The sequence below is a fragment of the Equus asinus genome, chromosome 3, assembly GCF_041296235.1.
Source record: "Equus asinus isolate D_3611 breed Donkey chromosome 3, EquAss-T2T_v2, whole genome shotgun sequence".
NCBI lineage: Eukaryota > Metazoa > Chordata > Mammalia > Perissodactyla > Equidae > Equus > Equus asinus.
Window position 1 is genome coordinate 100,099,641 of NC_091792.1, and position 17,799 is coordinate 100,117,439.

The 17,799-nt window shown below is 41.5% G+C and overlaps 1 protein-coding gene across 3 annotated transcripts in view; it reads right to left on the bottom strand.

Annotated features, from left to right (window-relative positions):
* The window catches only part of FRAS1 (Fraser extracellular matrix complex subunit 1), a 419,525-nt gene that overhangs the window by 11,082 nt on the left and 390,644 nt on the right, over window positions 1-17,799 (bottom strand). For all 3 annotated transcript variants that reach the window (XM_044766202.2, XM_044766201.2, XM_014865057.3), the window contains 5 exons: window positions 16,957-17,171; window positions 13,710-13,860; window positions 11,934-12,041; window positions 10,780-10,939; window positions 7,119-7,235 (listed from right to left, as the gene is read on the bottom strand). In XM_044766202.2, the coding sequence (XP_044622137.2) occupies window positions 7,119-7,235; window positions 10,780-10,939; window positions 11,934-12,041; window positions 13,710-13,860; window positions 16,957-17,171 (751 nt within the window). The remainder of the gene's footprint in view (window positions 1-7,118; window positions 7,236-10,779; window positions 10,940-11,933; window positions 12,042-13,709; window positions 13,861-16,956; window positions 17,172-17,799) is intronic.

Genomic DNA, 17,799 nt, shown 5'->3' on the forward strand with positions numbered 1-17,799 from the left:
GTAGCATGAAAGCGATCACAGACAATACATAAATGAATGGATGTGGACATGTTCCAAAAGAAAACTTGACTACAAAATCAGGCAATGAGCTCGAGTTGGCCTGTGGCCTGTAGTTCGCCAATTGACCTAGAAGGTTGGAGCTGCCCTTACCTGAGATAGGAAAACTGCAGGAGGAATAGATTTGGTGGAGGAAGATGATTCAGTTACAGGCATGTTCAACTTGAGAGGCCTATAAGAGAGCTCAGTGCTGAGCTGTCAGTTTGATGGACAAGGCTGAATTTGAGAGGTAAGCCCTGGGGTGGAGGTGCTCACTTATATTTAAAATTTTAATGAATGAAGAGTGAGATCACTAAGCAAAAATAGACTGAAAAGAGACTGTTCAAGCATGAGACTTAGGGCCCTCCAAATTCAAAGACTACGGACTAGAGAAGGAACCAGCAGAGCAAGCAGTGAGGAAAAGCTGGTGGAGTAGGAAAAAGACCTACAGAGAGTGATTCTCCAGCTGAGTGAAGAAAGTGTTTCAAAGAGGAGACTGAACAACTGTTAAAAGCTGCCAAGTATCACAAAAATGAAGACAGACTCAACCCCTGGATCTAGTAAGACGCAGTTGTTGGTTGACCTTGATAAGAGCAAGCTGGGTTGAAGGGCGTGAGCCGCAGTCTGACTGGAGTGGGCTCAAGAGATGATGGAAGGAGATAAGTTGGAAACTGTGATTTTGGCAAATTTCATATACAGTCCATACTATAAGGCCTTTGGGTTTTACTTAAACTGTTGAAGGGTTCTGAGGAAGGGAGCAGGATCTGCTGTGTTGAGAACAGACTGGAGGGTGGAAGCAGGTGACCTGTTAGGAGTCTACCGCAGTAGTCCAGGTAAGTGATCATAGTGGTTCTGACCAGGACAATTGCCAGGTAGGCTGTGATCATTCAAGATATCAAATACCTTGAGTTATAATTTCACTCAAGATGTCTTTAGGGACATCTTGAAGTAAAAGGAGAGAAAAACGGGAGTAGAAAGATGGGAGAAGTTCACGTTTTTTTTTTTTTTTTTCCACCTAAAATGAATAATTCTTTAATATCACCCAAAATGCAATTAGTGTTCAAAGTCCCCGATTCTTTCATTATTTTTATTTTTTTACACTTCGCTTGTTTGAACAAGGATGCTAATAAGACCTATACACTGCATTTAGTCTGTCTCTTAAATTTCTTTTAAACATAATTTTACAGGATCCTCTCCATATTTTTCTTTGCATTTTATTTGTTAAGGAAGAGAGAGGACGGTTGATATCTTGACAGCTCAGGAGAAGTTCACATGTTTTTATGTTGATTGGAGTGATTCATAGAGAGACGAGAATTGCTCGTGAGATGTTTTAAAGTAGACAAGAGGGTTTGGGTTCTCGTGTACAAGGCTGGCTTTGGATAGGAACTGGGGCTGTCCATTCACACTAAGAGGTATATATACACACATGCATGAAGGTGGGTAGATATGTCGGTGGAGCTTGTGTCAGTTCTGTTCTGATTTCTTCTGCTTGTTTTGTGAAATAGGGCATAAGGTAATCAGCTGAGGGTGAGGACAGGGGAGATGTAGCAGGTTTGAGTGGGAAGAAGAAGGAATAAATAGTTAAGAGTGAGAGAAACTGTTGGTTAGGGAGCCATTGTACTTTGCTGGGAAGCCCTTAGGGCTGATTTGAGATTAGTGATAATGATGTTAAAGTGTCCTGACTCTGACTTTGCTGGACATGCCACTGGGACACTCCCTCCTTCTCTATCCACCCTCCTTTGTCTAGTTAACTCTTACTTATTCTTCAGATCTCAATTCAAACACTGCTTTCTTTAGGAAGCTTACCCTCTTTCTCTTCCCTTCCAGGCTAGGTCAGATCCCTTATCATTTGTCCTCATTATACTGTGCACTTTTCTTTCATAGTACTTACCATAGTTTGATATTTTATTTAAATGTGCCTGGCTATCTGATCAAAGTCTGCTTCACCCCTTACAGGTTCCATAGTCACTGTCCATATCTATTTGCTCACCATTGTATCTTCAATGCTAGCCAAGCTCCTGAAACACTTATTTGTTAAAGAATAATGCATGAGTGATAATTTCAATGTTTTACTCTTCCAATAGAGTCCATCTGACCATTCCTTACTTTCAATTGAATGTACTCCCATGGGCAGATTTGAGACGGTTGATATGTAAGAGGAACTTGGGGTTTAGGAGAAACCCATACAAGCCAGGGCTGACGGTGCTTCAACAGCTTTGATATAACCATTAGTTGCACCAAGAGCTCATTATCTGACTCAGGGAAATAGGTTTTTCTTGCTGATACTGGTATTACCAGAATCCATATAGTGGCTGGCCCTTAAGACACTCAATAAATATTTATTGATTAAAAAGAATGAATAATGCACTTGAGATGATGATTTTCATTATTTATAAGGTTATAATGTTGTACAGAGTTCACTGACCTCCCTGCCTTCCAAGGACACTGGGCCTGGGCCCTACGCGAAGGAATGTGTCTGGGCTCGGGGCCAAAGATGGCCAGCTTTGGCCCTGACTCTAAGGCACAAGTTACAAAGAAGATGTCCTACGTCATGTTCCTTGTCTGGGCTGGCCACCCCAAAGGGCACCTGACCAGACTTTAGAAACATCCCATCCGTGGGAACAAAAAAGATAGAAGCACCCCATCTGTGGGAACAAGAAGAAATAACTCAAAGTATCCAACTGTCTAAAACCGTGAGTCAGAACCTAGAGAAACCTTAGGATAAAAGGGAGTCACAAGCACAGAACAATTGGGAGTCTCACTGAGGAAAGGACGCTTTGCCTCAGACCCGGACAATTGGCACTCCCACCCGCTGTACAAACTATTGGGACTTCCCCGGCTGATTGTGGTGTGGATGTCGTAAGTACCAATTTGTTGTTCCCCTTTATCCCCGCTCCTCGTTCTGTTTCCCTTTATCAATAAACTTGGATTGCTTAAACAACCAAGTAGGCTTGGCGGTACCTGTCATTCCTTGCCCTTTGTGGCTGCGGACAACAAATGTATGACAGATCTCACAAAAATAGGCATAATGAGACATAATTCTTTAGAATTAAGTCTGAATTTTCCCCAAGTTGGTCTTGATTATTTTATGTGTTGTAGTTCTATTGCATCCATATGGATGATCAAAAGCAAGGTCAGGCCCAGGGGAAAGTCACCCTGGGAATAATGGGGAATCCACAAGTAATAATCTCTGTGACATAAGACAAGGATATCCCATTCTGAAGACTCAGTATACCCAACAACACTCTTCCCCTGCAGCCTCCTATGTCCACACAGCACCAGGAGATAGGTTGGTGTCTTCTTCACTCCTTTTGCCATTTTTCAAACCATTATTCCTCTTCCCTCTTAAAAAAAAAGTCCAACACCTACCCCGGAGAAACTCTGCTTACACATGGACATTAAGGGATGCTTACAGTATTCTTCGTAATAGAGAGAATCTGGAATTATGAGCCAAATAGAGAGGTCAAAGAAATTGTGGAGTATTCCTACAATGAATACCTTAAAGCAGTGAAAACAAACTACAGCTACGTGAATCAAGACAAATGTTGATTCCCTTATGAATCAACAAATGACTCATCGAGCAAAAAAACCAACAAGCCGCAGAGAGAATTCATGCAGTATGAAATTTTTATATAGAGTTCAAAGACATGTAAAACCACGTAGAAGTAAATATGAGGTGAACCACAAACCAAAACTGGGCATGATAAATACAAATATCAGGCTCAGTGAGGAGGTGGGAGGACGTGCAAGTGGAAGGGGCACTGCGGGTATTTAAAAGGTACTGGGAAATGTTCTATTTCTTTTTTTTTCTTCGGCTCCCAGTTTCATCAGTTATAAAATGGAGATAACAGTACCAGTCTTGTGGGAAATCACTGTAATGAGAATTAAATGTTAAGAGCTTAGTACAGAGCCCACCACACAGTTTGTACTCCATACATGGTCATTAATACCACTGATAATTATTATTATTCATTTTTTCATCAGTATCACAGCCCAAGGGATATTCAATTCATTGCAGTTACAATTCATATTACGTAATGTTCTATTTCTTGAGGTTTTATGTAGCTACTATATATGATCTTCTGAATATCTAATATATTTCATAATTAAAAAGATTTAATGCACGAATAAAAACTCCCCAGCATATCTCATCAGATGATTTGCCCTCTGTTCTTCTTTATTGCAGCCAACTACCATTTTCCTGGTCACCCTCCCTCTGTCATTTGGCTGACTGCGGTGCTCTCTAGCAGTGCTCCTGCCATCAGTTTTGGTGATTTCAACATCCACACGGACGAAACGTCTGATACCCTAGCCTCTCAGTTCCTTGACGTCTTCACCTCCAATGAAATTGTTCTCCACCCCACTGTGGCCACCTACGCTTCACAGTCCTGCTATGCACCACCTCCAAAAATCTCATTTTTAAAAACTTCACTGTCTAGCTGCCACCTTGTATCTTCCCATCTCACCTCTTCTTTTACTCCCACTCGTTAATTCTTCAACCACACCAGGACACCCTGATCACGTTTACCAGGATGCAGAGGAACTGGAATACTGACACACTCATGGCAGGAATGTACATACATTGTGACATATTTATAAACGCTCTGGAAAACACTTTAGGAGTTTCTTAAGAAGTTAAACATACATCTACCATATGATCCAGTCACTCCATTCCTAGGAATTTACACAAGAAAACGGAAAGCATATGTCCACATAGAGGCTTGTAGATGTATGTTCGCAGCAACTTTATGTATCATAGCCCAAAACTAAAAACAACTCAAACGTCCATTAACCGATGAATCGATAGACAAACTGCAGTACACCCATACCATGGAATACGACTCAGCAATCACAGGAACAGACTACTGATATACACAACACGGGTGAATCAAAATAATCATGCTGAGTGAAAGAAGCCAGAGAAAAAGAATGCATACTGTAGGATGCCATTTATATAAATTTCTAGGAAATGGAAACTAACCTGTAGTGACAGAAAGCAGATGCGTGGATACCTGGGGAAAAGGGCAGGTTAGGGTGGGATGAGAGGGAGGAATCACAAAGGGGCACAAGGAAACTTTTGGAGAAAATGGATATACACACTATCGTAATTGTGGTGATGTTTCAGGAGTGTATACGTAAGTCAAAATTTGCCAAATTGTATATACTTCAAATATGTGCCGTTTATCTTACGTCAGTAATACGGTAATTTAAAGACAATTCAACTGGGCCCTCAGCACTGCCGGATCTGCCGCTGTCTACAACCCTCTAGTAAACTTACTTTCTCACTCTCTGAGATGACTCTGTTTTACGTCTTCCTCTCTTCCCAAACCTGAGGGTTCCTCACTTCCAGCTAATGCTTGGCTTCTCATTTCATGGAGAAAACAGACTCAATCAGATGTCTGCTTTGTCATCCTTACCCTCCCAATCTACTAATTCTCCCCTCCCCTGTATCCATAGACTCTGCCTGCCTTCCTCTTTCAGTGGACGAACGCGCTCTGCTTCCGTCTAAGGTGAGCCCTTCCCTTCACATCCTGGATCTATCCCTGCCCTACCCGAGGACTTAGCCCTGCAGATTTTCCCTCTCTCCTCTGCATCTTCAAATTGCCCCTAATAGACCAAGAGGGTTATTCCCACCAGCATACAAACATCCTGAAATATTTTCCACCCTGAAACACAAACAAATAAAACCTCCTTTGACCCCTCATCTGTTTCCAGCTTCTGCCCTTCTCCTCTGATGTCCTTTATAGCAAGCTCCTCAAGCACTGTTTTTCCTTGTTGTCTCCACTTTCTTGCCTCTCTCTCTTGAACCCACTCCAGTCAGGCTTTATCCCCCTCAGTCCACTGAATCTGTCCTTTGTCAAGGTCATCGACGACTTCCATACTGCCAAATCCAACAGCCAATTCTCAGTCTCTTACTTTGAAAGGCACATTCCCAACTGCCTTCTCTTAATGATAATGTCAGATTCTGTCCTCAGCATCTTCTCCCAGAGTGTTTTCTATTCCCTTTGCTCAGCTGCTGGAAAGGTGGCCCTGGACTAAAACTGCCTGACAGCAGAGGTTACTTTTAGTCCTCTGCTATAATATCCAAGCCTAGGCTGGAGCAAAGCACAGGATCAGGGCCAAATTAATCCTAGCTGACTGAACATATGACACAATGCAGACAGTCCCAGGTCTGAGGTGGGTATGGGTAAAGGTACAGTTGATTCTTGCTATTTGCAGTAGTTACGTTCTATAAAGTTGCAGTGAACACTGAATTAGTGGTGACTGAACCATTGGTCCTAAGGGGAAATACAGGGTAGAGCTCCTGCAGCCACTGGTCACAACATTTTCATCCACTGATCAAAACCTAAGCCTGGGGGCTGACCCTGTGGCCGAGTGGTTAAGTTCGCGCGCTCTGCTACAGGTGGCCCAGTGTTTCGTTGGTTCGAATCCTGGGCGCGGACATGGCACTGCTCATCAGACCACGCTGAGGCAGCGTCCCACATGCCACAACTAGAAGGACCCACAACAAAGAATATACAACTATGTACCGGGGGGCTTTGGGGAGAAAAAGGAAAAAATAAAATCTTTAAAACAAACAAACAAACAAACAAATCTAAGCCTGTTTTATGCATGTTTTGGTTTACAGACACTTTATTTAATAGATATTGTTGATTCATTAGTACAGAACTCATGGCAATAACACTAAAACCCATGCCTGAGCAAAGCTTATCTGACACTCCCTAAGGCACAGCACAGCCTCCTTGTGTTTAGGACACTAGACAGCACATCAGCACAATGCTTGGGAACCATTATAAATGGCGACACCCCCAACAAAAAGCACAAAAATTTGAAAAACATGGCACTAAATAGAGCGTGAAAAGGATGCGTGTTTACAGGATGAGAGCTGAAACAAGACGGCAGGGTGTTGCCTTGCTCGATCCCAGCTGGGAATGTGTGTGTCGAGCGTCTCAATATTTTGCCACAATGCATGTTCACAAAGAACTCTGTGAAAGCACCACGAGAATTGATTTTGGAGTTACAAATAAATTTTAGCAAGTAGGCAAATTCACAAATAATGAGGATAGACTGTACTTCCCTACCTTTCTGGGGCATGCGCAGTGCAGGCCAAAGGCTTGTCTCCCGGGTCAACCCACGGCTGTGTGGGTTGCACCGTACACGGGATCAGGTAGATGGTGTACTCCCCTGAGTAGTCCTTCCTGGAAGCGTGCAGAGCAGACCGTGGTTAGAGGGAAGAATTTATAGATTATTTACTTGCCCAGAGACACACTTACTTCATTAAACAGTTTTCAGATGCAGTATTTGTGCCCAGCATCCAAGAACTTTTATGAGTTTGCAAAGACAATTTTCAGGAATTCATCACTGATTATTCTAACCCAGAGCATCATTCAGAGGGGTTAAATAGAGCTACTTCATTTATTCAAGTCCTTTTCATGAGAAAAGCGGAGAAAGGTGCACTGTTTAGAAAAACCTAAAAGGCTCCCATGAAGACAAAACAGAACTGGCCACTTCCTTTAGATTTCCATGAAACTTATTTGACAATTTCTCTTTAGTGTTTCCTGTTGACTGACACCCTGTTCAATGCATTCTCAACTGTGAAAGCTTTTATTTACTAAGATGTGACCGTGTCAGCTGCGGCTCAAATGTCTCAAGGGTAAATGACAGCACTCCAGTGCATGCCCCCACCCCCATTTCATTAGCAGTCAGTTTTGGGGCTCCTCTCTCAAAATCTAGAGCCTCGTCCCTTCATAAAGCTGACGAACAACATCACTTCTCATGGAGACTACTCGCTGGGCATTTCCCTGTTCCTAGGAGCACAGGATTCTGCAGGTCATGACACCAAGAACATGGAGGTTTTGTAGCCCTCACCTCCTTCATTTCCCACACTTGTCATCAAGTAGCAGCCCAACCCTGGCAGGTTGCCTGGAAGGCAGCCAGACATCCAGAAGCTTCAGGAAGATTCTTCAAGGCCCTTGGGAGGCTGCCAGCCACTGAATGAAGAGCATAGGGCTGTGAATCTTAATTATAACTGTTGTGAGCAATCTGTGAACTGTTCTCACACCCGCCATGCTCGTTCTTCGACCATTTATTTTGTGTTATTTACATCTGTTTATTAGTAAAGTGATAGAAGAGAGTTGCTAGTAAATAAATAAATACACACAACTTTCAGGACACAGCCTGGGGTCAGTTTCATGGAATGGCATGGGCTGAGACTAGGACAGTCTAACCCTGCTTTCGCTTTGCCTCTGCCAGTTGTACGACTTTAGACAAACCATGCGAACTTTCAGGGTTTACTTTCTAAGCACCATCGCGCCCTGAAAGTCTGTATGTCTGCAGTTTTCCTACGTGATCTCTATCTTTTTGCAAAGCTTGGACCAGCAGGAAAGGAGACCTTGCATCCCATATTTGAATTACACGAAAGTTGACATGTATAATGTGAATAGTAACCCTTAATGAACAGAAATACTTAATTAGGTGGAACTGTCCATGCTTGACCCCTGCTTTCAGAAAGTCAGGCAGATCGTGTTACTCCTCTGCTCAAACCCTGCAGAGGCTCCTGCTGCACTGGAGTGACAGCCAAGGACCACACACTGGCCCACAAGGTCCACATGGTGGCCCTAACTCATCTCTTACTTCTTTCACCTTATTGCCTATGACCCTCCTTTTTGCTCATGCCACTCCAGCCACACCGTCCTCCCTGCTGCCCTCTCAGGAACTTTGCCAGGAACCTCCTCCCAGATAATCTGCATGGCCAACTCCCTCATCTCCTTCAAGTCTTTGCTCAAACATACCGTCCTGATGAGGCCTATGCTGAGCATCCTAATTAAAATTACGTCTCCCACTCCTAATTCCTCTTGCCCTGCTCTCCACCTTTTACATCTCCATAGCACTCATCACCTTCTAACGTGATACCATATTGATTTATTATGTCTACCGTTTCATGTCTTCTTACTTTACTATAAGTGCTGTGTGCAGGGATCTTTATTTTGTTCACTGATGTATCCCAAGTCCCCAGAACCTTCCCTGACACACAATATTTGCTCAATAAATATTTGTTGAACAAATGAATGCAGGACAAATGGCATGGTTTCCCAAGCCTGTATCTCCCCATGTCTAAATACAGTTTAGGTCAATTTCCTCACTATCCCTGCAAATATGCCGAATACAGTCCTAGATGCGGGTCTTTAATCCTGTAGTTCTTCCCTCCTTTCTAAAAACTAGGCCTTTCCCATATCACAACATGTATCACCAGTGGCCCCACCTGCCCCGGAAACCTGTATAGCTCCCCAGCCTATGCTGGGCTCCCTCCCTGAACAGCAGTAGTCTTTGTGTTCTGTATCTCGCACAGCGCACAGAGCATAGAATGCTTGGTGGTGTTGTTCAATCTGCCATTTATCTACGTATTTTATTTCCTTATCACAAATGTAAGCTCCTAAAGGATGCTTATTCAGGACCTACCATGTGCTAAAACCTGCAGTTCTGGCAATTCAAGACGGAACAGGCATGACTCTCATGCTTGGGAAGCTCACAATCTAGTGGGAAAATGGGACTCTACTTGAAGCATTATAATATAATGAGCTGTGTTATAGTAGAAGCTGGAACAAAGTGGGAACGAGGAGGAGAAGCTTCTAGCACGGTACAGGGAGTCAGGGAAGGTGTCACACAGGGGTCAGTATTTCAGTTTTGCAAGAGGAAAGGAGCAGAAAGGGCAGAGGGAATTGCAAAGGTATGGAGGTATGGACGGGCTGGTGGTTTCAGGGATTGGTGAGATATTTAATGTGGTTGGAAGGCTGGGTTTGAGATGAGGCCAGAGGGGAGAGGATGGCCCTTGTGTAGAGTTGGACGTCACCTGCTAGGCAGTAGGAAGTCATTAGAGGATTTAAAGACGACAGTTTCTTTGCCTATAAACTGGGACAAAGAACATGCACAATCTCATGAGGTTCTAGGAAACATAGCCCTTGACGATAGTTTTATTATATATCAACTTCAAAGGAACCATTATACAAAAAAATACCTGATATAAGACCAAAAATTTATAATTAAAGAAATCTTCCTGAAAATAACTTTTAAGATAATCTGCTACCTCTTAACTATAAAGCTGGAATAAAATTCTCATGTTAAATATAGATCTTAATTTCATGATTTATGAAGTGGGGATAATAATATTTATGACAGACTCCTGGTTACCCTATTATCCTTTTCATAGTGACAATTTTAATTTTGGTTTTCCTATTCTTCCCTTTTACAAATGGGATATTTTACTGTATTTATTCCAATTCATATTCTACCACTATGTTGGGCGTGGGAGAGGAATAAATCTTGTTATTTATTTTATAGGACATTGCACCATAAGGGGTGACAACTGGACTTAACAACCAGAGATCCTGGATTTTGCATTAGTTATGGTAACTGCAATGAAATGTATTTATTATACTAAGATTTTAGTTGGACACATTTCCCAGCTTCCCTTGCAGTTAGATGTGCCATACGACTAAGTTCTAGCCAATGGGATGTCAGTGGAAGTGATGTGTGCCCTGTCTAGTCTTACTCTTGGAATAAGGGTGAGCACTTCCTGGTTTATACAACAGAAGCTGATCTGAGCTACATTTGTTTCTTTCTCTATTTGCCAGGGGTTATTTTTATCTATCTCCCTTTTAAATTAGAAACCTAGCCTTTAAAGAAAAGCCCTTAAAGAAACTTAAAACACTTCAGATTTAGCCCTGAACTCCAACCAGCATTCACCTGTTGTAAGAGCTTGTGGCTCTCCAGAGTTGATATGGAGAATCAAAGGTCTGAGCACTCCACAGTAGCTGCAGGTCAAATTCAATTCCTCCTAGGTGGTCTGGAGTCAATATGAATGACTTCACATCAGGGAGGGTGTGGTGCTCCATCACAAACTGTCCTATTTCAAGGGGAAACACACACACGTACTTGTGAGTTTCATTGTACTTGTGGTGAATATCCTAGGAAACCTTACAACTGAATTAATATTCTTCTATCAAACAACTAAGGCCATACCTACCTTCTTACCCCTTAGAAGATAGTCCACACTGGTTGAGACAGCATGGCATGTCACCCCAGCCCATATGATGGTCATTACGGTCATATATATTTATAAGCAATATGAATATGCCTTGTAGAAATAGTGCTAATGAGGATATTCACAATAATAGGAGTCCTTATGTGATAATGAACACCAAATACCACACAACATGTTTCTTGGAGGTAGAAAGGTCTCAGTAGTTTATAATTAGAAATATCAACTTCAGATTAGAAAACCTCATTTAGGGCCACTCAGGTCCTTGGTGGAAGGTGACAATTGTAAACATCATTAAAAAGGTAAAGGGTACTCAGTAAGACATCTCTATTCTTTAAAATTGTAGTCATACAATTGTCATGAATAAATAAATGCAGGAAGACTAGTCTAGATTAAAAGAGACTAAAGAGATATAGCAACTACAAAGTAACATATGAATCTTGATCATAGTCATCTTCCTTTTACATAAACAGATATAAAATAAACATAAAACAATATAAAAACAAGTGGAAAAGACATGTGTGGGACAATAGAGGAAATACAAATAGAGACTGGATATTATTGGATCAGTGGTAAATATCTTGCATATGATAGTTCTACTGTGATGTGTAAGAGAATGTCCTTGTTCTCCAGAGATGTCTACTAAAGTATTTAGGGTAACCTGGCATAAAGCCTGCAACTTGTTTTCAAATGGCATGACCAAAAAAATGGCTATGCACATGTGTATGTATACACACACACAGAGCAAAATGTTAACAATTTTTGACTTTGTTTTTAATTGTGCTATTCTTTTGACTTTTCTCTGTGTTTGAAATATTTCTTAATAAAAACTTGAGGCAAAAAACAGCACTGATATTACCTCTGAATTTGGCATGGGTCTTGAATTCAATGACAAGACGACCATCCTCTCGGATATAGATTCTTATTATCTGAAGCCTTGCAGAGAGCACACTGTCTGTCTGGATTCCTGGGCAGACAACCACACACAAAACATCCAAGTTAGGGCCTGGAGAAGCTCTCCCGGACAGTAATCTACATGTAGGCTATCCCAGTGACACCTCTATGTAGAGATACACATTTATTTGAATAAAACTTAAGAAAAAATTTACATACTCACATGAATGCAGCGTCTACTCAGAGATATTTGCCAATTAAAACTGTACAACAGTTTATTCTACTTGGTTCTTTTTTACAGTTCCACTCTCCTTGACGTAGTCTCTTTACATCTGAATATGCCACTTAGCCCAGATGCAAAGTCTCAGCCCATAGCTTAAAAAAAAATGGTTCTTAAAACTTCTTATTATCAATTTTACACCAGGATGTGGTTACAGCACAATTGCTTCAAGCTGTATTTTCTTTTCCTCATCAGGACATCTTTCAGGACTTAATGGGACCATAAACAAAGTCCTGGTGGCTGCATTTAGTGTTCAAACCAATGGAGAATTAAAGGTTATCTGGTACAAGGCTAGCTTTACACGACATGAGTTATCTGTGGCTTTAATAAGGGCAATTGCAATCATGACACCCAATGAGTTCAGAATGACCAACAATTAAAGGGCAACCAAAGGGGGTGGGAGTGGGGAAATTTTAAAAAAACCCTCCAAAGCTCAAGGAATTATCTGACCCAGAGTGTGAAAGTTTCCTGAACTTATTTTCCTATGAGAAATTAAAGCAAATAAAGGATTTGACCTTAAATCACTCAACAGAAGAAAAGACTGTCTTTTCCATTACTAGAGATAAAGCCCTATCTAAAGAAAACTCCTCAGATAAAGTATCTCTGCATCAGATCAAGTAAATCACCCCCAGGGAGGGAGAGAGGAAGAACGGGAGCCGTAGGAGTAAGAGGAAACGAGTCTGGGGTAATAGGACACTAAAAATGGGAAAAAAGCAAAAACCAACTCAGACGCATTGGCATGAGCAGAGGAGAGAATCATGGAGTTTTAAGGGAGTTTTATTCACGTGACAGCAGTGGGAGAAGGTGGGAGAGACAGGAGTGAGGGTGAGCTCCTAGCAGAGGGGCCGTCACCAATCCAGCCCTGGGGGACTCCTCTCAAAGACAGCAGGAATAGAGACAAGCCTGAGGGGAAGGTTATTTTAAAAATTCAGCGTTGCAGTCCTTGAAGTAAAAGTACGGTTAAAATGCCTACTTTCAAGAATGCAACAGAAGAGCAAACTCCAGGCCAAACGAATAAACTGAGCCAGCTTGCTCCTGATATATTTTCCCATTCCCATGCATCTGATTTGAAGATCCTTCTGCTCCTTAAACAACATGAATTACATCATTTTTAATTAGGAGAAAACGAACATGATTTAAAGAACACATATTTCTCCTAACCCCCTAATGGGCAGTATAGGGCCCATCTGTCAATTGCCATCCTCTACTCTGGGCCTCTGGCTATCCGGGCTGAATTCATCATCATGATGCTGGAGGCCTTCCAGCATCAACATATGTGGACATCACTCTTTTTCAGGAACCACAGATCTGTACACCTTCCAGACTTCAGGCGGCCCTCCTTTTTCTGTACATAGGACAACAGGATGAGGAATGCAGCTATTGTTAAAAGTCACTACTTATTTTTCTTTTAATCTTGCTTGAGCATCAAGTAGGAGTAGTTAAGATTGTCAGTAGGAATACCTGTTCTCCAGAGAACAGTGTCGTAGAAGAAGGAAAACTCCATCTCAGTGTGGTGCTCCAAGGAGGCCCAGCCCCTGGGGGCTGTCACATAGATGTAGGATACATAGAGAGGCACATGTACTGTCAGGAACGACTGAGCAGAGTCTCTCACCTGCCAAACAAAGGATGTGCACACAGAAAGGGTTATTTCTTCTCTGGGATGAAAAGGCATATGATTGTCACATCTTGGTTCCATTTTCACTCACTCATTTAGTTACTCACTCATTGAATAATTACGAGTCAGTGCCCACACTTGTGTTAGGCACCAGGTGAGGAGCCGAGTCCTCAGCAGTGGAAAAAATCAAAATCACTTCCCTTATGGAATCTACAGTCTAGTAAGGGAGACATACAACTTTTAAAACTTAAAGTAAATAAAGGTATGGAAATGGCCAGGATGCTTCTTTAGATAGGGTGATCTGGGAAGATTTTTCTGAGGAGGTGACACTTAAACAAAACCACTTTTGAAGAGTGAGCAGCTTTGCCTCCACTGTTCAAACTGCTGGAAGCCTTGGCTGAGATTGTAAAGCCTCATAGTTATTCCCAAAGGATCTGGGACCTATCATCAGCACATAGGCCCTGGATGACTGCATTTTCCGCGCTGTAGGAGAGCAGCGATCAACCCTAATTGGGCAGATGCCCAAGTCTGGATCCTTGGGATGAATGTGTTGGCTGACTTGGATGTTTCAGGGAGTACTCATGTCTCCTGCAACAGGAACGAAGGTCGTGGGATCTGGATATCATATCTAGGAAACTTACCAACAGACAGCTCAGAGCTGCATGTACTTGGATAACTGCCCATCTCATACAATGCCTTGTTGAAATAATTTTGAAAAGGCAGCATATCATACTTCCAAGAGAACACTTCCAAGGGGGTTCCTGTTACTGCTATTAATTTGGCTTAATAATTTTTTTTACCATGCGATGAACAAAAACCAGATGGAAAGATAAAATATGAGCAGAAGCTTTCATGGGGAAGCTGGGTATATGTGTATGAGTGGTACCCATTTTTAAATGTCTTTTATATTTTCCTCCATAAATATATACTTACTTAATAAAAAAAAAAGCTTAGTTTAAAACAATTTTATTTCACCCTTGGCCAAATACTATAATATACTATGGAACTTATATTTTTCATTTGTTTGAAAATACGACGTGAAGTGTTTTCATGGGTCATTAAGGGAAGGGGCCAAATGCTTCATCAATATTTACGACATCAAAATTTTATTTTTCTAAAGTATTTTTTCATACTCAATGTTGTCAGGGATTTAAAATTCGACTCCAAGCTTTTCAAAAGACTCTACAAATTCCATATTCATTTAAAAATCTCCTTTGAAAGGCCTTATTCTGTTTTTGTAGAAAATTTTCAGATTTTATCTGGACCTCATACCTTGTTCTGTCCCCTTAACACACAGGTTTTGCTAAACACACTTGCCCCAATCTCATGATTGTTGATATTAAAACCTCCATAAATTCTCTAGTTGATTAGCAAAATTAATTTTCCCTCCTCTGTTTCTGTTTATTCTCCTTTAACCCTCATATTACTTACTAATCCTTAAAAGGAAAAAACAACCCTGACAAATATTTACTGCGTACCTATTTTGGGCCAGGTGCTAGGTGCCTTCCCGTGTTGAGATTATTTAGTGACAATTTCAGATGAGGTTCAGAGAGGTTATGAACTAGGGCTTGGTTCTAAGTTCTATATTCTTTCTACGAGAGATCAGCTATTTCAACTTTTAAAGAGACAGACAACAATGAAGTACAGTCGGCCCTCTGTATCTCCGGGTTCCGCATCTGCGGATTCAACCCACCACAGATGGAAAGGGCTACAGTGGTTGTGTCTGTACTAAACATGCACAGACTTTTTTTCTTGTCACTATTCTCTAAACAATACAGTATAACAACTATTTACATAGCATTTACATTGTATTAGGTATTATAAGTAATCTAGAGATGATTTAAAGTATACGAGTGGCTATGCATATGTTATATGCAAATACTACACCATTTTATATAAAGGATTTGAGCATCTGTGGACTTTGGTATCCATGGGGGGGTCCTTGAACCAATCCCCTACAGACACCGAGGGACAACGGTACTTCTGTGTAAGAAGTGGGACACACATAATAAGAAATTTTTGTCTTTGAGGTTTTTAAGCATATTCCACACAAAAATATCCAAAAATGTAATTGAAGTAAAATCATGGAGAACAGAGAATACTAATTTTTGAGGGGCCAGAGGAGGAACTAATCACTTAGTTTTGCATTTTAGCGAATGTAGGTTATGCAATTGCAGAAACAGAAAGAAAAATCTGAGAATGCCTTAAAATTCTATTCAGTAGAGGGCAGTAGTGTATACAAAATGAGATCTAACAAAATGAGGCATCGCAAAGAAACAAAACAAATTTTAATCAAAGACACTTTCCTAAAGTGATTACTCTAAGTCCCTCTATAAGTTCCCTCTTTCAGTGTAGTTAAATCTGACTTGAAAATAACAAACATCTATTTTTAGTTCATTGAGATAACTGCTCAAAATTGGGTAGAAGCTGCTTTAGAATTAATTTTTCCATGAGGATGCATTAGCCTAGTCCCATTGCTATGACTGCCCTCCTATGACTATGGCTTCTTGCCATAAATTTTCCTATGGTTAATAATTTTTCATGACTACAAAAAGTGTCTATTTTGGCAAGGGTTGTCAGTTTGGAATAGGTATAAATTAAGGTGTTTTCAACAATTATTTCTCCATAATGCCTAGTACGATAGTGCTCTACTTCTCTTCTGAAACACAGGGTGTACCACCTGTTGTTTTGACTCAATTCCCCAGGTGGGGAAGAGAACACATCTACGTAGTAACATAACTCTACCATCAAATGCAAATCTTTCCAGCTTTCCAAAATATGCCCAAAGGAAAAAACATACATACCTAGAAAAGTAAACATTAGATTTTTATATAAAATGATTGTCACATAGTAATTTTTTTCCACATTAATTTTCTAAATTAATTGATTTAGAGGACTTAGGGGGGCTCTCTCTAATTATGATGCTGCTAAGGTCTCCCTTATAGGAACTTATGAAAAAGACACTCAGTTGGTTGGCCCAATTCTGGGGGCCACTGGATGCAAAGTGCTACCTGAAGTGCTTCAGAAACAAACAAGGTTTCACCTTGGCCCCCAGGTGCACTCGGCCCTCAGACAAGCCCCTGGAGCACCCACCTGGAAGTCAGCAGTTACAGACCCCCCACAGACATCAATTAGCTCAGTCATGTCGTAATAGGCGTCAAAGGTCCAGACGCAGCTCTTCAGGTTCAGGTGTTTATAGAGCTGGATGGTCTTGGGCTCCCGCACGCTGGGGTCAAACTGGAAGGGACGGTCATAGCCAGGCCCCAGGGCTGTGCTGTCATAGACCATGTCATCCAGGAACCCTGCCTCTGCGGGGAAGGGAAGAACAAGGAACAGTCACTCAGTCTGCCAACCCGGCTCTTGGTGGCCACCCAGAAGTTGGGTGGGGAGAAAGGATGCTCCTTTTGACATTGAGAGAGCTTCCCCTTCATTTGAGACTATTACTAGAGCAAACCCGGGCTCCCAACACATGTGCAAGGGGAGCTTGTTAACTGCCTGTTGCCATGTGTTAAATAGAGTGACTAGGTTCACAGACTCCTCCAAGAGCCTGTGGGAACCCAGAGAGAAAAGGTGGACAAATGATATCATAAAGGATGAAGTCAGAGCTTGGTAGCCCCGCGTATCTCAGAAAACACACTGGAGCTTTGCCTGTTACACCTGGTAAGTCTCGTCTATGTTTTGCAGTCAGTCCTTGAAGAAATGGATTTACCATAGGGATAATTTGTTGATGAATTACTATTTTTTTAAGACCAATTTTTCAAAAACAGCTTTTATGGAAAGCCAACAAACAAACATCTGACTACCACTCCTCCCTCCTATGGTTTCTGAACTCTTGGAATAAAAGTCTTAATTTTGTGTTAATGAGTAAATAGCTTGCTAATGATGCTTGACTACACCTCCCCTGCTCCAGGCAAAAACTACTGATCAAGTGCTGCC